General features: G+C 45.6%; 1 protein-coding gene across 5 annotated transcripts in view; it reads left to right on the top strand.

The window, feature by feature from the left end:
• The window catches only part of CDK14 (cyclin dependent kinase 14), a 628,470-nt gene that overhangs the window by 472,029 nt on the left and 130,379 nt on the right, over positions 1-26,062 (top strand). For all 5 annotated transcript variants that reach the window (XM_073677399.1, XM_073677397.1, XM_073677401.1 and 2 more), the window contains one exon: positions 7,963-8,011. In XM_073677399.1, the coding sequence (XP_073533500.1) occupies positions 7,963-8,011 (49 nt within the window). The remainder of the gene's footprint in view (positions 1-7,962; positions 8,012-26,062) is intronic.

Raw genomic sequence — 26,062 nt, 5'->3', positions numbered from 1 at the left:
CAGTCAGGATGTGTAGTCTGGAGCCCCCTATAACAGCAGTCTGGATGTGTAGTCTGGAGCCCCCCCTATAACAGCAGTCTGGATGTGTAGTCTGGAGCCCCCTTTTAATAGCAGTCTGGATGTGTAGTCTGGAGCCCCCTATAACAGCAGTCTGGATGTGTAGTCTGGAGCCCCCTTTTAATAGCAGTCTGGATGTGTAGTCTGGAGCCTCCTATAACAGCAGTCTGGATGTGTAGTCTGGAACCCCCTTATAACAGCAGTCTGGATGTGTAGTCTGGAACCCCCTATAGCAGCAGTCTGGATGTGTAGTCTGGAGCCCCCCCTATAACAGCAGTCTGGATGTGTAGTCTGGAGCCCCCTTATAACAGCAGTCTGGATGTGTAGTCTGGAACCCCCTATAGCAGCAGTCTGGATGTGTAGTCTGGAGCCCCCCTATAACAGTAGTCTGGATGTGTAGTCTGGAGGCCCCCTATAACAGTAGTCTGGATGTGTACTCTGGAGCCCCCTATAACAGCAGTCCGGATGTGTCGTCTGGAGGCCACTTATAACAGCAGTCTGGATGTGTAGTCTTGAGCCCCCCTATAATATCAGTCTGGGTGTATAGGATGGATCCCCCCTATAACAGCAGTCTGGATGTGTAGTCTTGAGCCCCCTATAACAGCAGTCTGGATGTGTAGTCTGTAGCCTCCTATAACAGCAGTCTGGATGTGTAGTCTGGAGCCCCCCTATAACAGCAGCCTGGATGTGTAGTCTGGAGCCCCCTATAACAGCAGTCTGGATGTGTAGTCTGGATCCCCCCTATAACAGCAGTCTGGATGTGTAGTCTGGAGCCCCCCTATAACAGTAGTCTGGATGTGTAGTCTGTAGCCCCCTATAACACCAGTCTGGATGTGTAGTCTGGATCCCCCCTATAACAGCAGTCTGGATGTGTAGTCTGGAGCCCCCTATAACAGCAGTCTGGATGTGTAGTCTGGAGCCCCCTATAGCAGCAGTCTGGATGTGTAGTCTGGATCCCCCCTATAACAGCAGTCTGGATGTGTAGTCTGGAGCCCCCTATAGCAGCAGTCTGGATGTGTCGTCTGGAGCCCCCTATAACAGCAGTCTGGGTGTGTAGTCTGTAGCCCCCCTATAACAGCAGTCTGAATGTGTAGTCTGTAGCCCCCTATAACAGCAGTCTGGATGTGTAGTCTGGATCCCCCCTATAGCAGCAGTCTGGATGTGTAGTCTGGAGCCCCCTATAGCATCAGTCTGGATGTGTAGTCTGGAGCCCCTCTATAACAGCAGTCTGGATGTGTAGTCTGGAGCCCCCTATAACAGCAGTCTGGATGTGTAGTGTGTAGCCCCCTCTAACAGCAGTCTGGATGTGTAGTCTGGAGCCCCCCTATAACAGCAGTCTGGATGTGTAGTCTGGATCCCCCCTATAACAGCAGTCTGGATGTGTAGTCTGGAGCCCCCTATAACAGCAGTCTGGATGTGTAGTCTGGAGCCCCCTATAACAGAAGTCTGGATGTGTAGTCTGGAGCCCCCCTATAACAGTAGTCTGGATGTGTAGTCTGTAGCCCCCTATAACAGCAGTCTGGATGTGTAGTCTGGATCCCCCCTATAACAGCAGCCTGGATGTGTAGTCTGGAGCCCCCTATAACAGCAGTCTGGATGTGTAGTCTGGATCCCCCCTATAACAGCAGTCTGGATGTGTAGTCTGGAGCCCCCCTATAACAGTAGTCTGGATGTGTAGTCTGTAGCCCCCTATAACAGCAGTCTGGATGTGTAGTCTGGATCCCCCCTATAACAGCAGTCTGGATGTGTAGTCTGGAGCCCCCTATAACAGCAGTCTGGATGTGTAGTCTGGAGCCCCCTATAGCAGCAGTCTGGATGTGTAGTCTGGATCCCCCCTATAACAGCAGTCTGGATGTGTAGTCTGGAGCCCCCTATAGCAGCAGTCTGGATGTGTCGTCTGGAGCCCCCTATAACAGCAGTCTGGGTGTGTAGTCTGTAGCCCCCCTATAACAGCAGTCTGAATGTGTAGTCTGTAGCCCCCTATAACAGCAGTCTGGATGTGTAGTCTGGATCACCCCTATAGCAGCAGTCTGGATGTGTAGTCTGGAGCCCCCTATAGCATCAGTCTGGATGTGTAGTCTGGAGCCCCTCTATAACAGCAGTCTGGATGTGTAGTCTGGAGCCCCCTATAACAGCAGTCTGGATGTGTAGTGTGTAGCCCCCTCTAACAGCAGTCTGGATGTGTAGTCTGGAGCCCCCCTATAACAGCAGTCTGGATGTGTAGTCTGGATCCCCCCTATAACAGCAGTCTGGATGTGTAGTCTGGAGCCCCCTATAACAGCAGTCTGGATGTGTAGTCTGGAGCCCCCTATAACAGCAGTCTGGATGTGTAGTCTGGAGCCCCCCTATAACAGCAGCCTGGATGTGTAGTCTGGAGCCCCCTGTAACAGCAGTCTGGATGTGTAGTCTGGAGCCCCCTATAACAGCAGTCTGGATGTGTAGTCTGGAGCCCCCCTATAACAGTAGTCTGGATGTGTAGTCTGGAGCCCCCCTATAACAGCAGTCTAGACGTGTAGTCTGGAGCCCCTATAACAGCTGTCTGGATGTGTAGTCTGCAGCCCCCCTATAACAGCAGTCTGGATGTGTCGTCTGGAGCCCCCTTATAACAGCAGTCTGGATGTGTAGTCTGGAACCCCCTATAGCAGCAGTCTGGATGTGTAGTCTGGAGCCCCCCCTGTAACAGCAGTCTGGATGTGTAGTCTGCAGCCCCCCTATAACAGCAGTCTGGATGTGTAGTCTGGAGCCCCCCTATAACAGTAGTCTGGATGTGTAGTCTGGAGCCCCCCTATAACAGCAGTCTAGACGTGTAGTCTGGAGCCCCTATAACAGCAGTCTGGATGTGTAGTCAGGAACCCCTCTATAATATCAGTCTGGGTGTATAGGATGGATCCCCCCTATAACAGCAGTCTGGATGTGTAGTCTGGAGCCCCCCTATAACAGCAGTCTGGATGTGTAGTCTGTAGCCTCCTATAACAGCAGTCTGGATGTGTAGTCTGGAGCCCCCCTATAACAGCAGCCTGGATGTGTAGTCTGGAGCCCCCTATAACAGCAGTCTGGATGTGTAGTCTGGATCCCCCCTATAACAGCAGTCTGGATGTGTAGTCTGGAGCCCCCCTATAACAGTAGTCTGGATGTGTAGTCTGTAGCCCCCTATAACAGCAGTCTGGATGTGTAGTCTGGATCCCCCCTATAACAGCAGTCTGGATGTGTAGTCTGGAGCCCCTTATAACAGCAGTCTGGATGTGTAGTCTGGAGCCCCCTATAGCAGCAGTCTGGATGTGTAGTCTGGATCCCCCCTATAACAGCAGTCTGGATGTGTAGTCTGGAGCCCCCTATAGCAGCAGTCTGGATGTGTCGTCTGGAGCCCCCTATAACAGCAGTCTGGGTGTGTAGTCTGTAGCCCCCCTATAACAGCAGTCTGGATGTGTAGTCTGTAGCCCCCTATAACAGCAGTCTGGATGTGTAGTCTGGATCCCCCCTATAGCAGCAGTCTGGATGTGTAGTCTGGAGCCCCCTATAGCATCAGTCTGGATGTGTAGTCTGGAGCCCCTCTATAACAGCAGTCTGGATGTGTAGTGTGTAGCCCCCTCTAACAGCAGTCTGGATGTGTAGTCTGGAGCCCCCCTATAACAGCAGTCTGGATGTGTAGTCTGGATCCCCCCTATAACAGCAGTCTGGATGTGTAGTCTGGAGCCCCCTATAACAGCAGTCTGGATGTGTAGTCTGGAGCCCCCTATAACAGCAGTCTGGATGTGTAGTCTGGAGCCCCCCTATAACAGCAGCCTGGATGTGTAGTCTGGAGCCCCCTGTAACAGCAGTCTGGATGTGTAGTCTGGAGCCCCCTATAACAGCAGTCTGGATGTGTAGTCTGGAGCCCTCCTATAACAGCAGTCTGAATGTGTAGTCCGGAGCCCCCCTTTAACAGCAGTCTGGATGTGTAGTCTGGAGCCCCCTATAACAGCAGTCTGGATGTGTAGTCTGGAGCCCCCTATAACAGCAGTCTGAATGTGTAGTCTGGAGCCCTCCTATAGCAGAAGTCTGGATGTGTAGTCTGGAGCCCCCCTTTAACATCAGTCTGGGTGTATAGGATGGATTCCTCCTATAACAGCAGTCTGAATGTGTAGTCCGGAGCCCCCCTTTAACAGCAGTCTGGATGTGTCGTCTGGAGCCCCCTATAACAGCAGTCTGGGTGTGTAGTCTGTAGCCCCCCTATAACAGCAGTCTGAATGTGTAGTCTGTAGCCCCCTATAACAGCAGTCTGGATGTGTAGTCTGGATCCCCCCTATAGCAGCAGTCTGGATGTGTAGTCTGGAGCCCCCTATAGCATCAGTCTGGATGTGTAGTCTGGAGCCCCTCTATAACAGCAGTCTGGATGTGTAGTCTGGAGCCCCCTATAACAGCAGTCTGGATGTGTAGTGTGTAGCCCCCTCTCACAGCAGTCTGGATGTGTAGTCTGGAGCCCCCCTATAACAGCAGTCTGGATGTGTAGTCTGGATCCCCCCTATAACAGCAGTCTGGATGTGTAGTCTGGAGCCCCCTATAACAGCAGTCTGGATGTGTAGTCTGGAGCCCCCTATAACAGCAGTCTGGATGTGTAGTCTGGAGCCCCCTATAACAGCAGTCTGGATGTGTAGTCTGGAGCCCCCTATAACAGCAGTCTGGATGTGTAGTCTGGAGCCCCCTATAACAGCAGTCTGGATGTGTAGTCTGGATCCCCCCTATAACAGCAGTCTGGATGTGTTGTCTGGAGCCCCCCTATAACAGCAGTCGGGATGTGTAGTCTGTAGCCCCCCTATAACAGCAGCCTGGATGTGTAGTCTGGAGCCCCCTGTAACAGCAGTCTGGATGTGTAGTCTGGAGCCCCCTATAACAGCAGTCTGGATGTGTAGTCTGGAGCCCCCTATAACAGCAGTCTGGATGTGTAGTCTGGAGCCCCCTATAACAGCAGTCTGGATGTGTAGTCTGGATCCCCCCTATAACAGCAGTCTGGATGTGTAGTCTGGAGCCCCCCTATAACATCAGTCTGGGTGTATAGGATGGATTCCTCCTATAACAGCAGTCTGAATGTGTAGTCCGGAGCCCCCCTATAACAGCAGTCTGGATGTGTAGTCTGGATCCCCCCTATAGCAGCAGTCTGGATGTGTAGTCTGGAGCCCCCCTATAACAGCAGTCTGGATGTGTAGTCTGGAGCCCCCTCTAACAGCAGTCTGGATGTGTAGTCTGGAGCCCCCCCTATAACAGCAGTCTGGATGTGTAGTCTGGAACCCCCCCTATAACAGCAGTCTGGATGTGTAGTCTGGAGCTCTCTATAGCAGCAGTCTGGATGTGTAGTCTGGAGCCCCCTATAACAGCAGTCTGGATGTGTAGTCTGGAGCCCCCTATAACAGCAGTCTGGATGTGTAGTCTGGAGCCCCCCTATAACAGCAGTCTGGATGTGTAGTCTGGAGCCCCCCTATAACAGCAGTCTGGATGTGTAGTCTGGAGCCCCCCTATAACAGCAGTCTGGATGTGTAGTCTGGAGCCCCCTATAACAGCAGTCTGGATGTGTAGTCTGGAGCCCCCCTATAACAGCAGTCTGGATGTGTAGTCTGGAGCCCCCCTATAACAGCAGTCTGGATGTGTAGTCTGGAGCCCCCTATAACAGCAGTCTGGATGTGTAGTCTGGAGCCCCCTATAACAGCAGTCTGGATGTGTAGTCTGGAGCCCCCTATAACAGCAGTCTGGATGTGTAGTCTGGAGCCCCCTATAACAGCAGTCTGGATGTGTAGTCTGGAGCCCCCTATAACAGCAGTCTGGATGTGTAGTCTGGAGCCCCCCCTATAACAGCAGTCTGGATGTGTAGTCTGGAGCCCTTATAACTGCAGTCTGGGTGTGTAGTCTGGAGCCCCCTATAACAGCAGTCTGGATGTGTAGTCTGGAGCCCCCTATAACTGCAGTCTGGATGTGTAGTCTGGAGCCCCCCCTATAACAGCAGTCTGGATGTGTAGTCTGGAGCCCCCTATAACAGCAGTCTGGATGTGTAGTCTGGAGCCCTTATAACTGCAGTCTGGGTGTGTAGTCTGGAGCCCCCTATAACAGCAGTCTGGATGTGCAGTCTGGAGCCCTTATAACTGCAGTCTGGGTGTGTAGTCTGGAGCCCCCTATAACAGCAGTCTGGATGTGCAGTCTGGAGCCCCCTATAACAGCAGTCTGGATGTGTAATCTGGATCCCCCCTATAACAGCAGTCTGGATGTGTAGTCTGGAGCCCCCTATAACAGCAGTCTGGATGTGCAGTCTGGAGCCCCCTATAACAGCAGTCTGGATGTGTAATCTGGATCCCCCCTATAACAGCAGTCTGGATGTGTTGTCTGGAGCCCCCTATAACAGCAGTCTGGATGTGTAGTCTGGAGCCCCCTATAACAGCAGTCTGGATGTGTAGTCTGGAGCCCCCTATAACAGCAGTCTGCAAGTGTAGTCTGGAGCCCCCTATAACAGCAGTCTGGATGTGTAGTCTGGAGCCCCCTATAACAGCAGTCTGGATGTGTAGTCTGGAGCCCCCTATAACAGCAGTCTGGATGTGTAGTCTGGATCCCCCCTATAACAGCAGTCTGGATGTGTAGTCTGGAGCCCCCTATAACAGCAGTCTGGATGTGTAGTCTGGAGCCCCCTATAACAGCAGTCTGGATGTGTAGTCTGGAGCCCCCTATAACAGCAGTCTGGATGTGTAGTCTGGAGCCCCCCTATAACAGCAGTCTGGATGTGTAGTCTGGAGCCCCCTATAACAGCAGTCTGGATGTGTAGTCTGGAGCCCCCCTATAACTGCAGTCTGGATGTGTAGTCTGGAGCCCCCTATAACAGCAGTCTGGATGTGTAGTCTGGAGCCCCCTATAACAGCAGTCTGCATGTGTAGTCTGGAGCCCCCTATAACAGCAGTCTGGATGTGTAGTCTGGAGCCCCCCTATAACAGCAGTCTGGATGTGTAGTCTGGAGCCCCCTATAACAGCAGTCTGGATATGTAGTCTGGAGCCCCCCTATAACTGCAGTCTGGATGTGTAGTCTGGATCCCCCCTATAACAGCAGTCTGGATGTGTAGTCTGGAACCCCCCTATAACAGCAGTCTGGATGTGTAGTCTGGAGCCCCCCTATAACTGCAGTCTGGATGTGTAGTCTGGATCCCCCCTATAACAGCAGTCTGGATGTGTAGTCTGGAGCCCCCTATAACAGCAGTCTGGATGTGTAGTCTGGAGCCCCCTATAACAGCAGTCTGGATGTGTAGTCTGGAGCCCCCCTATAACAGCAGTCTGGATGTGTAGTCTGGAGCCCCCTATAACAGCAGTCTGGATGTGTAGTCTGGAGCCCCCCTATAACAGCAGTCTGGATGTGTAGTCTGGAGCCCCCCTATAACAGCAGTCTGGATGTGTAGTCTGGAGCCCCCCTATAACAGCAGTCTGGATGTGTAGTCTGGAGCCCCCTATAACAGCAGTCTGGATGTGTAGTCTGGAGCCCCCTATAACAGCAGTCTGGATGTGTAGTCTGGAGCCCCCCTATAACAGCAGTCTGGATGTGTAGTCTGGAGCCCCCTATAACAGCAGTCTGGATGTGTAGTCTGGAGCCCCCCTATAACAGCAGTCTGGATGTGTAGTCTGGAGCCCCCTATAACAGCAGTCTGGATGTGTAGTCTGGGATATTATGGCTTTTGATGTGCACAATATCCCTTCCGCCATTGGTTTCATCTCCTCATAATAGGGATCTGCACAGAAATGCCCGTGATCCATTGAGTAAATATTTTGATAACCTCTGCCCCCGGAGATCCTGTGTCCCGTCTGGAATTCTCTGTATTATCATTTTATTTGCAGTTATGTCAAGTTAGTACATGTCTCTTCTCAGCTTTATTATTTATCTCGTGATCTGTTTGTGTCTTACAGACCGGTTTACACAGTACGGCCCGAAGAATCTGCGACAAGCTTGGAACAAGTAAGTCTCCTCCTAGAACCTTCTAGGATCATGGAGGGCAAATGTCTGGACATCTATATGTATCTCCCAGTGGAAACCATCACTTTGGTCTTTGTATGATTTTGCTGTAAATCTTCGCCTTTCTACGAGGGTCAGTCAATAAGTAATGCCTCCTATTTTTTTTCTCCTTTTAATTGGCAAGAAATTCAAATGCAATTACATAGGTTAAAAACCACAACATTAACGATTAATTTGTCACTTTTCAATATAATCTCCATCCATTTCCACAGTCTTGGTCCACTGTTTAACAAGGGCATGTATTCCAGCATGGTAAAAAGCATTCTTGGGACCCACCGTGCACAAACTTTTGTGTATCTCAGTTATCCAATAATTTTCATCACACTGCCTTTACTGAGGCAGATAATGCCGCACAATTCATCTGCAGTCACCCGGCGGTCACCACCAATGATGTCATCGGCTCGCTGAATGTTGCTTGGAGTCACTGCGGTTACTGGCCTGCCACTCCGCATTTTGTCAGCCAACGGTGATGGCCCTTCAGCTGTGTTACAGCGACGAACCCATCGTCTAACAGTACTGACATCCACTGTTGCATCACCGGACACATTTTTCAGTCTCTCATGAATTCGAATGGGCGTTTCACCTTCTGCGTGCAAGAATTCAATCACAGAACGTTGTCTAATACGAACATAGATGTCAGCCATTCTGCAAACGGATACAGTCCTGCCACCTGTTGGTGCAGGAAGTTGCAATTGCTATGGATTGGAGAAGAAGGTTTGAGGAATTGTGCCAAATTTGAATATTTAACATAACTACCTTATTTAAGGAGGAAAAAAACTAGGAGGCATTACTTATTCACTGACCCTCGTAGTAAGAACTGGTATTATACCGAAAAGCCCTAAACACAGTGCCTACCTTAGTCCATCATAACAGTGCCTGCCCCAGTCCATCATAACAGTGCCTGCCCCAGTCCATCGTAACAGTGCCTGCCCCAGTCCATCGTAACAGTGCCTGCCCCAGTCCATCGTAACAGTGCCTGCCCCAGTCCATCGTAACAGTGCCTGCCCCAGTCCATCGTAACAGTGCCTGCCCCAGTCCCTCGTAACAGTGCCTGCCCCAGTCCATCCTATCAGTGCCTGCCCCAGTCCATCCTAACAGTGCCTGCCCCAGTCCATCCTAACAGTGCCTGCCCCAGTCCATCCTAACAGTGCTTGCCCCAGTCCATCCTAACAGTGCCTGCCCCAGTCCATCCTAACAGTGCCTGCCCCAGTCCATCCTAACAGTGCCTGCCCCAGTCCATCCTAACAGTGCCTGCCCCAGTCCATCCTAACAGTGCCTGCCCCAGTCCATCATTACAGTGCCTGCCATAGTCCATCCTAACAGTGCCACAATCTATCTTAACAGTGCCTGCCACAGTCCATCCTAACAGTGCCTGCTACAGTCCGTCATAACAGTGCCTGCCACAGTCCGTCATAACAGTGCCTTTTATAGCCCACCATAATCGTACCTGCCGCTGCCTACCATAACAATGCCTTCTGCAGCCCATCATAACCATGCCTTCCACAACTAACAGCCCACCATAACAGTGTCTGCCACAGCCCACCATAGCAGTGCCCGCCACAGTCCATCATAGCAGTGCCTGCCACAATCCATTATAACAGTGCCTGCCACAGTCCACCTTTACAGTGCCTGCCACAGTCCATCATTACAGTGCCTGCCACAGTCCACCATTACAGTGCCTGCCCCAGTCCATCATTACAGTGCCTGCCACAGTCCATCATTACAGTGCCTGCCACAGTCCATCATTACATTGCCTGCCACAGTCCATCATTACAGTGCCTGCCACAGTCCATCATTACAGTGCCTGCCACAGTCCACCATTACAGTGCCTGCCACAGTCCACCATTACAGTGCCTGCCACAGTCCATCATTACAGTGCCTGCCACAGTCCACCATTACAGTGCATGCCACAGTCCACCATTACAGTGCATGCCACAGTCCATCATAGCAGTGCCTGCCACAGTCCACCATTACAGTGCCTGCCACAGTCCACCATTACAGTGCCTGCCACAGTCCATCATAGCAGTGCCTGCCACAGTCCACCATTACAGTGCCTGCCACAGTCCACCATTACAGTGCCTGCCACAGTCCATCATTACAGTGTCTGCCACAGTCCATCATTACAGTGCCTGCCACAGTCCACCATTACAGTGCCTGCCACAGTCCACCATTACAGTGCCTGCCACAGTCCATCATTACAGTGCCTGCCACAGTCCACCATTACAGTGCATGCCACAGTCCATCATAGCAGTGCCTGCCACAGTCATAGAATCATAGAATCATAGAATGGTAGAGTTGGAAGGGACCTCCTGGGTCATCTGGTCCAACCCCCTGCTCAAAGCAGGATTCACTAGATCATCTCAGACAGATGTCTGTCCAGCCTCTGTTTGAAGACGTCCATTGAAGGGGAACTCACCACCTCTCGTGGCAGCCTGTTCCACTCATTAATCACCCTAACTGTCAAAAAGTTTTTTCTAATATCTAATCTGTGTCTCCTCCCATTTAGTTTCATCCCATTGCTTCTAGTCTTTCCTTGTGCAAATGAGAATAAAGATGATCCTTCTACAATGTGACAGCCCTTGAGATATTTGTAGACAGCTATTAAGTCTCCTCTCAGTCTTCTTTTTTGCAAGCTAAACATTCCCAAATCCTGCAACCGTTCCTCATAGGACATGGTTTGCAGACCAGTCACCATTCTGGTCGCTCTTCTCTGAACTTGCTCCAGTTTGTCTATGTCTTTTTTAAAATGTGGTGCCCAAAACTGTACACAGTATTCCAGATGAGGTCTGACCAAAGAGGAGTAAAGACCGATAATGACTTCACGTGATCTAGACTGTATGCTTCTGTTAATACATCCCAGAATTGTATTTGCCTTTTTTGCTGCTGCATCACACTGTTGACTCATGTTCAGTCTATCATCTATTAGTATACCTAAGTCTTTTTCACATGTACTGTTGCTTAGCTCTATTCCTCCCATTCTGTATATGCTTTTTTCATTTTTATTGCCCAGATGTAGTACTTTGCATTTTTCCCTGTTAAAAACCATTCTGTTGGTTGCTGCCCACTGCTCCAGTTTATTTAGGTCTTTTTGAATCCTCTCTCTCTCTTCTCTAGTATTAGCTATCCCTCCTAGCTTTGTGTCATCAGCAAATTTAATCAGTTTACCCTCAATTCCTTCATCTAAATCATTGATAAAGATGTTGAACAATACAGGTCCCAGGACGGAGCCCTGTGGTACCCCACTTGAGACATTCATCCAGCTGGATGTGAAGCCATTTACAACCACCCTTTGAGTCCGATCACTAAGCCAGTTATGAATCCACCTAACAGTTGCCTGGTCCATTGTATACTTGGTCATTTTTTCAATAAGGATGGTGTGAGATACTTTGTCAAATGCTTTGCTGAAGTCAAGATATACTATATCTACAGCATTTCCCTGATCCACCCAGTCAGTGATTCTGTCATAGAAGGAAATTAAGTTAGTCTGACATGACTTGTTAGTTACAAACCCATGCTGACTCTGGTTAATCACTTCATTCTTATCCATGTACTTACATACATGTTGTTTAATAATTTGTTCAAAGATCTTTCCTGGTATAGAAGTCAGACTCACCGGCCTATAGTTCCCTGGGTCCACCTTCTTCCCCTTTTTGAAGATAGGAACAACATTTGCTCTTCTCCAGTCTTCTGGGACTTCTCCTGTTCTCCAAGAATTTTCAAAGATTATGGAGAGTGGTTCTAAAATTTCTTCTACGATCTCCTTCAGTACTCTGGGGTGTAATTCATCTGGACCTGGTGACTTGAACTCATTTATGTTAGCTAAATATTCCCTCACAATCTTTCTGTTTACAGATAACTTGGATTCCTCTATTCCTTTAAAAGGACAGTGAAGATCAGTTGATGTTACATTTTCTTTCTGAGAGAAAACAGATGCAAAATAGGTTCAGCCTTCTCAACATCCTCTCTTACCATTTCTCCATTTTCATCCTGTAAAAATCCTATAGCATCTTTGACTTTTCTTTTACTTTTGACATACCCCCAAAATCCTTTTTTATTGCTTTTGACATCTCTTGCAAGCCTTAATTCATTGTCAGCTTTAGCTAACCTGATACGTGCCCTGCAGGATCTGCAGACTGCATTATAATCTTCTTTAGATATGCCTCCCTCTTTCCATTTAATAAACATTTCTTTCTTTCTTTTTAGCATGTGTTTAAGTTCTGTGTTCATCCATCCTGGTTTCCTTAAATGCTTCCCATTCTTCCTACTTTTCGGGATTGTTAACGATTGTGCTTTGAGAATCTCATTTTTAAAAATTTCCCATCCTTCCTGGACATTTTTGTCCTTAAGGACATCCAGCCATTGGATCCCTCCTATTCTCTTTCTGAGTCTCTTAAAATCTGCCTTTCTAAAATCTAACCTTGAAGTTTGAGTCTTCACATGTCTTCCTCCTCTAGTTATCCAAAATTCTATAATAGCATGATCGCTGCCTCCTAGGGTCCCAGCCACCTTTACCTCCTCAACCATTTCCTCCCTGTTTATAAGGATTAGATCCAAAGTAGCAGATCCCCTTGTTTTCTCCCCTACCTTTTGGAAGATAAAGTTGTCAGCAAGAGAGGATAAGAATTTGCTTGACCTGTTAGTTTTACTTGAGAGAGATTCCCAACAAATGTCTGGATAGTTGAAATCTCCCATGACCACTACGTCATATTTTTTGGAGAACTTGGTCATTTGATACATAAAGAGTTCATCCATATCTTCAGCTTGCCCAGGTGGCCTGTAGTAAATGCCTACAATGGTGTCCTTTCCGTTGTTCTCTCCTTGTATTCTTACCCAAACAGTTTCCACAGAACTCCCAGTCTCTGAAGCTTCCATCTCTGTGCAGATATACGCTTTTCTAACATACAATGCAACACCTCCTCCTCGTTTATCAAGTCTGTTTCTTGCAAATAAGTTGTATCCTTTTAGCCTTTTATTCCAATCATGTGTATCGTCCCACCAAGTTTCAGTGATTCCAATGACATCATATTCCTTTTCCTGCATTAGTAGTTCCAATTCTCCTTGTTTGTTGCCCATGCTTTGTGCATTTGTATAAAAACATTTTAGTTTGTGATTGGTTTCTCTTCCTCCCATATTTTTATTATTTAAATTGTTTTGTCATTGTTCTTCCTTTCCACTTCCAGTAGCAGAGATCTCAATAGTATTTGTCAGCTGTATGGCTTTTTCTGGCCTTTTGCTTCCCTTCCCACATTGTTCTAGTTTAAAGCTCTTCTGATGAGTGTAGCAAGGCGACTTCCAAATACATGTTTTCCAGTCTTCGTAAGGTGCACCCCATCTCTAGCAAGTAGTCCATCGTATAGGTAATTCATTCCGTGATCCAGAAATCCAAATCCTTGTTGACGGCACCATCGACGTAGCCAGTTGTTCACCTGTAGAATCTTATTCCACCTCATTGTTCCATGGCCATCCACTGGGAGGATGGATGAGAAGACCACCTGCGCTCCCAATTCTTTCACTTTCTTGTCTAAGTCTTCAAAGTCACTGCAGATGGTTTCCAGGTCCTTTCTTGCGGTGTCATTTGTCCCCACATGTATTAGCAGGAATGGGTAGTGATCTGTAGGTCTGAAGAGTCTTGATATCCTGTCAGACACATCTTTAATTTTTGCTCCTGGAAGACCGCACATTTCTCTTGAGGTTATGTCTGGTCTGCAGATAGCGGCCTCTGTTCCTCTTAACAGGGAATCCCCCATGACCACCACTCTCCGTTTTTTCTTCACAACATTCTTCTTTCTCCATCCAGGAGGATTCTGAGGGCTTACAAGGTTATTCATTGCTGGCAAAGTCTTATCTTGCTGTATTTCTTCATGGTGCTCCTGCGAGAGAGCCTGGTACTGGTTCCTGAGCAGTATGGGTGCTGACTGCCTCTCGATCCTCCTGCTTCGGTGGGTCACATGCTTCCATTCCTCTGTTTCGTCAGGTGCAGTTCGAATTTCTTCTCTTTCTGAATCATGAAGAGATAATTCTGCTCTGTCTAAGAACTCTTCACCTTCCTTAATGATTTTCAAGGTAGTTAACCTCTCTTCTAGATTTCGCAACTTTTCCTCCAACAGGGACACAAGCTTGCATTTCTGGCATGTGAAGTTTGGCTTTTCCACTGGCAAGTCTGTGAACATGTAGCAGGATATGCAGCTCACCAAATGGCTCCTGGACTCTTCCATGTTCTTATTGTTAATGTTCTGAAAACAGTGAAAAAAGCTTAAAAAAAAAGCTTCAAAATGCGCGCTCGGTTTACCGATGTCCTCTTTTCAGCTCCAACAGCCAAAATCCAGTGTTCTTTGAGCTCGCGGAGACTCTTCACTTACCCCAAAATGCAGTGGGAATATGCAAATTATCTCCTCAGGACTCCTCCCCTGGTTTACCGATGTCCTCTTTTCAGCTCCAACAGCCAAAATCCAGTGTTCTTTGAGCTCACGGAGACTCTTCACTTACCCCAAAATGCAGTGGGAATATGCAAATTATCTCCTCAGGACTCCTCCCCTGGTCCACCATTACAGTGCCTGCCACAGTCCACCATTACAGTGCCTGCCACAGTCCATCATAGCAGTGCCTGCCACAGTCCACCATTACAGTGCCTGCCACAGTCCACCATTACAGTGCCTGCCACAGTCCATCATAGCAGTGCCTGCCACAGTCCATCATTACAGTGCCTGTCACAGTCCATCATTACAGTGCCTGCCACAGTCCATCATATGTGTCTGCCTCAGTCCACTATTACAGTGCTTGCCATAGCCCATCATAGCAGTGCCTGCTGCAATGCCGTATACTAATGACTTGCACAGTGCCCTCATAAAAGTCATTGCCAGCAGACCACCATAATAGTGATTGTCATAGCGTTTTCATAGCCATCACTGCTACTTAAAGCAAACCTCCAGATGTACTTATATCGGTCCACATTGATTAGAGAGTGAACAGAACCTACCTTATTGGAAGAAAGGGATGGAATTAATCAATATTCAGCTAATTCATACATTTTCAGGAGGTATAACTGAAGGACAGCCCAATACAAACTTCTAAGAAGAAATTATGCTCATGAATTGTTATTTTATGTCAGGAAAATTTGCAAAGTCGTTCAAAAGCCAAATTACTAAGGAAAATGACTCCATTGTGCCGGTGCACCGCCATGTATCCCTACGGAGCTCCATATTCTTCCCGTGGCACAAATGTCAGTTTATGAAATTGAGATGGCGGAATTATTATCTGACAGATATTACAGGGTGATCTTCCCCCATAAAGTTGTCGGGATTTAATTTATAAGAGCAGCGCTCCCTGTGCGCCTCTCACTTGTTGACTTCTTCTTAATTATGTCATTCCACAATGTCGGAAACATCGTTTCTCCTCGTCGCCCCGTAGTCAGATTAGTCACTGCTGGTAAGGGAATGTAAAGTGACCGGTAATTGACGCGGCCGACAGATACGGCGAGTGCCTACATCTGCCGGGATGGAAGCGGCAGCATCGCAGTCACATCATAATGACTTTGAGTTTAGGCAACAGGATTCAATTCTCATGTTCTTCAAACAAGAGCAAAATACAGATGTAACATTTCCAGAATTGCAGAATCCTTTCCCCCACTGTGTTCTCCTTAACGGATTTTGTGCTCATTACCGGTTATTGACAACTGTGTTGTGGATCTCGCTGTGTGTTCAGCGATAGATGGATTCCACTCGGTTTCAAAGCCTCCAGCCGGTTAGCACGGATTTAGCGTTGGACGACGCGGCACAGCTACAAACGATGTGTGTCATTGTCAGTGTGAGACATAAGATCTCATCCTGCCGACTCCTCTAGTTAAAGTGCACACTCACCGACGTAATTAAATGGTCGCTGTACCACGGCTATTCGGGTTTTTGAAGACAATTCCCGTTTATTGCCCTGTGCCCATCAGTTTTATTCCCCATTGTGCACAAGCGATTAATTTTGGGACAAGAAATGGTTCAGTGGGTAAATGCTCTTTATGCAATATCAACAATAAAGTCTCCAACACCGACCATGTGCATCTTTGGGCTTCCTCAGGCGTCAGGTCCTGGGTGTGACTGCTGCACTTTGCACCCTGTTATTTTAAGTGATCACCTATCTAGATCAGTGCGGATCAGAAAACTATCCCCTGACAGTTTGTGGGGGTCTCAGCAGTCAGACTCCCACTGAAATGTAGTTATAACCTATCTCATGAGAAAATGATCATTTTTAGTAGCTGAAATAAAACGTCTGATAGTCACGCTCTTCTCAGAGCCACAACTTTATGTAACCTAAGAAAGGGTCTTATATTATTTTTTGCTTTGAAAGGTGGGTTAGGGATTATTTTCAGCGGATGTCTTATTTTTTTTCCATGAACAACAATCCAGATTTATTCTTGGAAAACAAAAATCAATATTTATTCAAATATAATCATGTCATCATCACACACTGCACAAACACATGTACACGCACTACACACACACACACACTGCACATACATACACGTGTATATATACACACACTGCACATACATACACATGTGTATATACACATATATACACACACTGCACATACACATGTATATACACACACTGCACATTCAAATTTATACACACGCACTGCACATACAGTACAGACCAAAAGTTTGGACACACCTTCTCATTTAAAGATTTTTCTGTATTTTCATGACTATGAAAATTGTACATTCACACTGAAGGCATCAAAACTATGAATTAACACATGTGGAATTATATACTTAATAAAAAAGTGTGAAACAACTGAAAATATGTCTTCAAGAGTGTGCAAAGCAGTCATCAAAGCAAAAGGTGGCTACTTTGAAGAACCTAGAATATAAGACATATAAGACATATTCTCAGTTGTTTCACACTTTTTTGTTAAGTATATAATTCCACATGTGTTAATTCATAGTTTTGATGCCTTCAGTGTGAATGTACAATTTTCATAGTCAAGAAAATACAGAAAAATCTTTAAATGAGAAGGTGTGTCCAAACTTTTGGTCTGTACTTTACACATGTGTATACACACACACTGCACATACACATTTATACACACACACCTCACATACGCATGTATATACACACACTGCACATACACATGTATATACATACACACTGCACATACGGTACATACCTGCCTAGTTCCTATAGACTTCCGCAGTTAAAGGAGCTTTGGTAACATCACGGTCACATGATCATGATTATTTCAGCAAAGGTCCTTAAGCAGTCTTAACCTCGGAATAGAAGCACTTAGGGCCCCTAAGAGAGTGGTGCCCCCTCCCCGATACACCTCTGTAACTAGGGCTTATTTTTGGAGAAGAGCTTATATTTCAAACATATTCCAAAAATCCTGTAAAATCATGCTGGGGCTTATTTTCGGGGTACGTATTATTATTGGGCAAACACTAGCAATTCTGAGATCTACGCTGTTCCTCACTCTAGCTATAGTGGGCAACTAACTTTGAGCACGTTTTTTCAGATTTGGCAGGCGCTTTAAATGCCTGTAGATCGATGGGTGGATCTGGATCCTGAAAACCCCACCGACTGCTGATTAGACCGCCAGACAGTGTGCGGCTCAGCAGACAGGAGAGTGCAACCATGAAGCCTATGCTTTGTATTGAATCCATACTCTGCTCCTGTCCGCTGATCTGCGCACTGATGGTCTATTAAGCAATCGCTGGGGGTCTCAGTTGAGATGCCTGCCAAATATGAAAAAACATGTCGAAAAGTCAATTACTCTTTATAGTGGTTGTCCAGGATTTTTTTAAAATTTCTAATGGGGAATGCTATAATATAAAAAACACAGTACTCACCTGTTAACTCTCCCATCTTTTCCAGTGGTCCCCTCCTAGTTACGCTCTAGTAATGTTGAGGTCTTGTGCATCCACTTGATCTCTGCAAACAATCACTGGCCTCAGTTGGCAACAACACTCATGCAGTTGATTGGCTGCAGTGGTCACATAGCTGTACCAAGCATCATCACTGCATTAAAGTAAAACGGATACAGATGGGATGCCCTGGACGGGTCCAGCCATGGTTGATCCCATCTTCTTTTCTCTTGGGTGAAAGAACCTGCTCATGTGTTCTCATGTAGGGAAACTATATTGCTACCAAGCAAGTAGACCCAAGGGATATGAAAAGGTTTTGGTGAGGGTAACAGGCACCAGATTGATTGGTCCTGGGTTGCAAAACATGGCATCATAATTTAATCAAGTCCGATCTTTGCTTTGGGGTCTGCTGTTTTTTATGCTCATCATCAGTGCTCATAATCTGGCAAAGTGGTGGGTCTATATGATATTTGCCAACTCTCCCAAAACAACTACAAATAGGTAAGACCTTCTGGGCTCCTGGAAGAGTTTTCAAATCTCATTAACTGGAGCTCATGCACATTCAAGGGGCAGATAACAGTGTGTGGGGAGGAAGTAAAATGGGTATGGAGGGGGTATGGTTTATAAAAAAAGGCATGGTTGCGAAAACAATTTGTATGCCACAGTTAAAAGCATCCTAAATTCTTATCTCTGCAATGTTAGCAAGTATGGTCGTTGGCTGAGATCTCAACTACTCAAGACTGTTCCACTACTAACATTAACAACCACCTGTTACCTTCCCTAGGTGAGGTCGATCCTCAAAGCTCAAGGTCCGGGTGGGAACACGGGCCTTGGGCATCGGTGCAACAGGCAGATGAGGCAGACGGTAAACAGGTGGCAGAGAAACGGGAGACCGTGGACAGGTAGCAGAGGTCCTGGAATCCGCAGGCAGATAGGTAGTAGTGGTTCTGGAAGCCGTAGGCAGACAGGAAATGCCATGGAAGCCGCAGGTGAACAGTCCTAGAAGATCAGGAACAGTCCTAGAAGATCAGGAACAGGTAACAGAGTCCCTGAAATCCGCAGACAGACAGTAAATGTCCTGGAAACCACAGGTGAACACACAGTAGAGGTCCTGGAAGATCAGGAACAGGTAGCAGAGGTCCTGGAAGCCGCAGGTGGACAGGAGACGTCCTGGAAGCCCCCGGCAAACATATAGTAGAGGTTTTGGAAGACCAGGAACAGGTAGCAGAGGTCCTGGAAGCTGCAGGCAGACAGAAGACATCCTAGAAGCTACATGATAATAGGTCTTAAGAAACAAGAGGAAAAAAACTTTGAATCAGAGTCCCATATAGTAGTGAAACAAATGCAAAATTTTATTAATTATAATTTATAAAGGGAAAAATATGAATCACAAATACAGAGACAATTAGGATAATATGTCTTGGAAGACCAAGAACAGGTAGCAGATATTCTGGAAGCCGCAGCCGGACCCGTAGTAAAGGTCCTGGAAGACCGGGAACATTTAGCAGAGGTCCTGGAAACCGGGATGGATTTTGAAAACTACAGGCGGACAGGTAGCAGAGGTCCTGGTAGAATGGAAACAGGTAGCATAGGCTCTTGGAAGACCAGGAACAGTTAGCAGAGGCCCTTCAAGCCGCAGAGGCCCTGGAAGCCGCAGGTGGACAGGAGACATACTGGAAGCTACAGGCAGACAGATCACAGAGGTCCTGGAGGACTGGAATCAGATAGCAGATGTCCTGGAAGACCGGGAACAGGTAGCAGACAGAACTCCAGAGCAACTAGAAAGTCTTAATATCAAGACACAGGTGTGTGTCTTGGTAGGCCTTATATAGGCCCAGGCAGATGATCACATGGGATCACCCGGGCCATCTGCAAAGCCCGACGTGGAGCACAACAGAGTTCAGCAGATAGGGGTGAGGGGAGCAAAGTCCAAATCCGGGATAGGTGCGTAACATCAACACAGTCAAATTAAGGATGAGTCGGGGAGAGGGAACCCCCTCCTGGTTCAATGTCTACATAGAATTGGGAAATGCAGCTTTGTGTCTCATGGAAACTTCACAGTCCCTCCTACACTTTCTGCCATCTCCAACATCTCATACCCTGTCCAAAAATCAGCATATTGTGCGATGGCGGCGGATCCAGGGAAGGGCACCCAATGGTACACTTTATTTTGGGTGGCATTCCTCTTTAATATCATTGACTTAAAGTATTTCATTAACTCTTCCAGCACTAGAGGGAAGTGCATCGAAGACCTCCCAGCACCCTACAGGCTTCCTGGTGATAAAATATTTGTGAATTCAGGGACATGTTCTGTGTTGCATCTGGTACAAAGTTGGCATCTCCATCATGAATATTGCATAACAAAGCTTCATAATGTATCGCTTCATTAGCTGGAGCTGCATGAACTGTGAGTTTTCTTCAGATAATTAAGATGCTTTTTGCTTTTACGTAGGGAAATACTTTAATCAGTTGGGCGTCTTGGGACTGTGTATTAACTGCTTGCTTCTGCTTTATCAATTTAGAGGCAAACATCTTAAAAACTTATATAGAGCAACCTTAGGTGGGAAAGATTTACAAAATAGTCTGTATCAGGGGCAGGAAGGGGGTCCGGTGTTTAAAGGTGGGAGACCGGTACTCGCCCTGTATTGTGATGCAACGTCATGATCACTTATAACGAGTTACATCAAGTGTATGAGCAAGAAATGGATTCGGATAATTAGGCAACTAAGGAATTCATGTACTGCCTGGAGTAAACCATCCGACCAATATAGGCAGGTCTGGAATATATATTAGACTTAAAGGCTATGGACACTTTTAACATGGAAAAAAATATTTTTACATATGTTTGTAGTTAACTTAGTTAATAAAATTGCATTCAGTTTCAGTCTGCAATCTTCACTTCTTCATTCATTTTCAGACATATCCCTTATATACAGTTTCTAAACTGATCCAAGTTTCAGATTTTTCTCTTGTGGGAGTGTCTCTCCCTGGAATACAGGTTGAATGTGAACTCTGTGTGTATCCAGGGATCTGCTGTCTTCAATAGCTAATACATCAGCACAGCTTCTATCCTGAAACTATTTAATCTTCACTTGCTTCCCTCCTTATATGTAGCCTATTTTCTCTTACCTCCATGAGACTATAGTTGCTTTCTCCCTGTAACATAACTGGGGTCCTAAGGGCCCCATGGCAAAATTTGAAACTGTGTCTCCACCAAAATGTTGCTCAAGTGCGTGGGCCCCAGTATCTTTTCTACAGTCTACAAAGACATACTTTATGTTCACTTCCCATAAAAAATATTAATATAGATAAGAAACTCTCCGAAAACAAAGCAATAAGATAATATTCTAAGTAATACTTTTAAATAATGCAGCCATACAGTTACCAAAGAAATAATACCGCCATACTGTTACACCACTATAAAATGGCAAAATAATGCCGCCATACCATAGCCATGTATTAACACTATTCTGTTACTAAACAAAATCCACTATACCAAGGCCAATAATACCACATACAAGGGCCAAATACTGCCGCATCATGACCACATATTACCAACATATACAGCAGTGACTGAATAATACCACCATACTGATCATTAACAAAAAACACTGCCCTAATATCAATTTTACCCCCATACAGGGACCGTATAGTGATTGATTGAAGTTATTTTTCCACAATACAGACTGCCCTGGGTAAACAAAAAAAAGTGCCACATTGCTGCCTGGGCAATATACATTGACTCAAATGTTGCTGCGTAGCTCTGGTCACTGCAGTTAGAGACAGATGCTAGCTGTATAACACAGCCGGCATCTGCCTTGTGTGGAGCGGGTTCAGCTACTGTGCCTGCTCTATACGCCCACACCCTCTCTATGACATCATGATACATCATGGAGTGTGAAGGGGTTAATAGTGTTTCCCATTGTGGCCCCATACATACCTTTTTTTACACTGTGGTCCCATACACTAATAATATCCCCCATTGTTACCCATACATGAATAATTTTCCCCATTGTGGTCCCATACAGTAAGTAATAATGTCCCACACTATGGCCCCCATAATGGTTCCCAATTGTACCTCCCATACAGTAATAATTTCCGCTATTGTAACTTTCTCATACACTAATAATATCCCCTATTGTGGCCCCCATAAATTATTAACATCCCCCATTGTGGCCCCATACATTAATAATGTCCACCGTTATGTTCCCCATATACTAATAATGTCCCCAATGTGGCCCCTACACTAATAATGTTCAATATCGTGCCCCCATACATTAATAATGTCTTACATTGTGACTCCGCTGTACAGTAATAATATCCCCCATTGTGGCCCCATAAATTCACGTCCCCCATTGTGGCCCCATACATTAACAATGTGCACCATTGTATTCCCCATACACTAATAATGTTCCCAATGTGGCCCCTACATTAATAATGTTCCATATTATGGCCCCATACATTTATAATGTACCAAACTGTGACCCCACACACTAATAATGTCCCCCATTGTGGCCCCCATTCTGTAGGTCCTTTTTATATTGCAATAAACAACAGCCATGGCATTGACGCACTCCCATGGCGAGGAACTCAGTATTTTTCCTCCATCAATGGCACAATTTATAGACGAGTCGCCGACTTCCTCTGTTGGCCCCTGGAAGGCTTGCGGTTTGTAGAGTTGATGGGGGGCCAGTGGCTCTCAGCTCCACAATAGCTCTTAATTGGATACAAATACAGCTGCAAATAGTGCTGGCCACCGGCGGGCCTCCTTCCGCTCCAGGCCTGGTCATGATCACACCATCTGCAACTGCGATTGTTACTTCCCTGATTTTTCCTATCTCCGCACTGTGCAGATATGCGTTCAACCTCTTCCACCTCCACGCTGCTATCTCTAACACTGAGAGAAGGGAGGGTGAAAACTGAGAGAGCCATCAGTACTAAGCAGCAAGTCTAACATGTTTGTTCCAGTTTTGCAAAAGAACTCTGCTGTGTAAAGACTTACAGATAGGTATGAGCGGACCCATGGAAGTTCGAGTTCTGGTACCCAACCCGAACTTTAGTCCAAGTATCTGGATACCAGAACTTGACCGGAACTTTGACCCTAAACCCATTAAAAACAACGGGGACCCGCACTTTGGAGCTGAAAAATTCTCTCTCTCTCGATCTCTCCTTCTCCCGGGAATTTTAAGTTGGGGTCTGCTCATCTCTACTTACAAACACTCCAGTAGCAAAATGGTAAAAAAAAATGTAATGAAGACTATTTAGAAATCTGTTGAGTTTGCATTTAGGAAGCAAATCAACAATAATAATAAAAATAGGTGCAATGGTCTACATAACTTTTAAATAGTCTTGGTATTCTTTCAGACAATTTGATCTCATTTACTGGGTAATGTGATAAATAGACAATCTGCAAATTACTTTATTTAAAAAGGATTTTTTTTCTTTAGCCTCGAAAAATCAGTTCAAAGTGCCCCCCACTAGGTGTTTCCCTTCTGTGTAACTTCATTCTGTCAAGTGTACTCCATCTCTAGTAGCGGAAACACTAAGGCGGATTACAGGAAGTGGGGGCGCGTCTTTATCTCATACATAGTTATCAGTTCAAGGTAGAGAAGCCATGCTGGGAGGTGAGGGAGTAAGTTCCTGCACCTATAGTGCTGATAGAATATTGATAAGACAATGAACTCTTCCATTGACAAAGATTGTTTGGCAGTTTATAGATCAGTAATAAATGGAGTGTAATGGAATGATATAGTATATCATCATGACGTCCTCCTTTAAAGGGAATCTGTCACCAGGTTTTTGCTATGTTATCTGATGTAGGGGAAGAGACCCTGATTCCAGCGATGTGCCACTTACTAGGCAGTGTTTGCTGTTTCAATTCAATCACTGTTTTATCAGCAGGAGATTATCACTGCAGGACTAGGTGTTTCGTGCCTCCTGGTCCAACGACGCCCAGCACTGATTAGCAGCTTTCTGTCAATGTACCGAGAAATCTACCAATCAGTGATTTGGGCGGGGTATACAGGGCTCAGCATTCCGAGCTCTGCTACATCTGCAGCAGAGAAAACTGTGATTTGTATCAGAATCACAGCATGCAGCCCACACATCGCTGGAATCAGGGTCTCTGTCCCTACATTGTGCTGCACTCAGATTACACAACAACAAAAAACCTGCTGACGGATTCCCTTTAAGGGATATCTAAATACTACTTTTTTCAAAACTGTGCTGCGAAATAGACCACAAAGAGTCTTATTATATCCAAATTTAGTTTAAAAAAGGAATATTCCTGTTTTGGGAGAAAACAAGAAAGTGGCACAAAATCTCCTATTTAAAGGTGGCCACAAACAATAGATTAATGTCAACCGAACCCAACATTTTTGACAAGACTGGCCAACCATCTAATGTGTATTAAGTGTCCTCCCGGCAATCGTTCAGTTGATATTGCGGAGAGAAAAGGATGGGACATGTTGAATTTCATTATGCCCAGTCCTTTGTTCTCAAAGGGAATAAGCCAGCAACTCACTATCTTCTCTCCCTGAGCAGGTGAGTACATAGACAAGGGGGAAGGGTGTCAGGCAATACGTTGCATAGTGATGTTATAGTGATTTTCCAGGATGTTTTCCTTCCAAAACAGCGCCACACTTGTCCATAGGTTGTGTGTGGTATTGCAGCTTGGCTTCCTTAAAGTGAATGGAGCTGAGCTGTAATACCAAACACATGTTTTTGGATGAGGATAGTCTTTTTTTTTTTAATAATTCAATACATCTCCTTTAAATATTGAAATAATAAAAGTAAAAAAAAAAAAAAAAAAAAAATCTGTGCATCATTCACCAATAATGAATTGGAAATTCAAGTAATTTTTTGTTTTTTTACTGCGAGATATTTACTTAGCCGTTGCCAAAGATAATCCCAGCGCCAGATTGTCATTATTAGCGGAAAGTAAACAGCCGCGCTGAGATTTTGGATGTTCAACTCGTCAATTTAACCCTTAGAGGTACCGTCTCAGCGTTGACGATATATTTAATCTAGCGTTAGTTAATAGGGGCGAGCAGAGTGCATCACATCCCGTCCACCTTTATATCCCCCCCCCATAAACCCACACACACACTTCCCTCAATCTAATCCCTAATGATTTAATTCGAAAACATCATATAACCAAATGCAGAATTCCCCATTAAATTATTCAAATCTCGCAATAATTGATCTTAGGCCGCCCTTGCACGGTGGAATATTTGATTAGCAATTCAATGCAATCAGCTATCTTCTTTGTGATGTTTGTCCAGCTAAATCCTTCAGCGACCAAACAGACGTGCGCGCGCACATACAAAAGATACCAGCTGTGTTTGTTTTATGTTCATGTCGGTGTAGAGGTAGAAGAAAGAGCGAGGAATTTCACGCTTCGCTACCTTTAATTACAGCGTTCCAGATTTCACATATAATATTCATAACCCTCATAAAAAAAAATAAGCAAATATATAGAGAGAGAAAAAAAAAAGGATTTCGGGGTAAATTTCCTCCAAAAAGGGTCCAATGTAATTTCAAAAATAAATTAAGACTTCAGAAATTTATTCTGGGGAACAAGAGATAAAAAACAATACTTCGAATTAGGAGACAATTGTTGAAGCTAAATATTGACTGCAAAAAAAAAAAAAGAACACCTATATACATATGTCAAGGTTACCTTTAATAAATAGAATTGTAGCAAGTTTCAGTCTGCAATATTTTATTGCTTATTTTAGAACCTCTGATATGGAATTTGCAGCCTGATTTTTCTCTTGTAGGTTCCTTTTAAAGATGGGATATCATGTGACCACTGCAGCCAGTCACAGCTGTGAAGAGTGATTGCCTGCAGCGGTCACATGTTCGAACGACCGGAATCGCATGCAAAAAAGGAGCAATATTTTTGCATTACGTATATATGATCCATGAATAAATATGGCATAATGTAAAAAAAAAATACATTTTTGGCTATAATACCTATATTGGCATTTTTAGTGGCTCTTCTTCACCCAAATACCTTACACAGAAGGCAATAGGCCCATATTAAGGAAGGGTTACATTTGCAGTACCTTAAAGGGATATAATTAACTGCTGTATTATTTAACAACACCGCTAAAAAGTAGCTTATGTCATGAAAGGTTAGC

Source organism: Phyllobates terribilis, unplaced genomic scaffold, assembly GCF_046119375.1.
Source record: "Phyllobates terribilis strain yellow unplaced genomic scaffold, ASM4611937v1 Scaffold_4__5_contigs__length_816908805, whole genome shotgun sequence".
NCBI lineage: Eukaryota > Metazoa > Chordata > Amphibia > Anura > Dendrobatidae > Phyllobates > Phyllobates terribilis.
The sequence above is the reverse complement of the archived record's forward strand: the minus strand, read 5'-3'. Positions and strand labels throughout refer to the sequence as shown.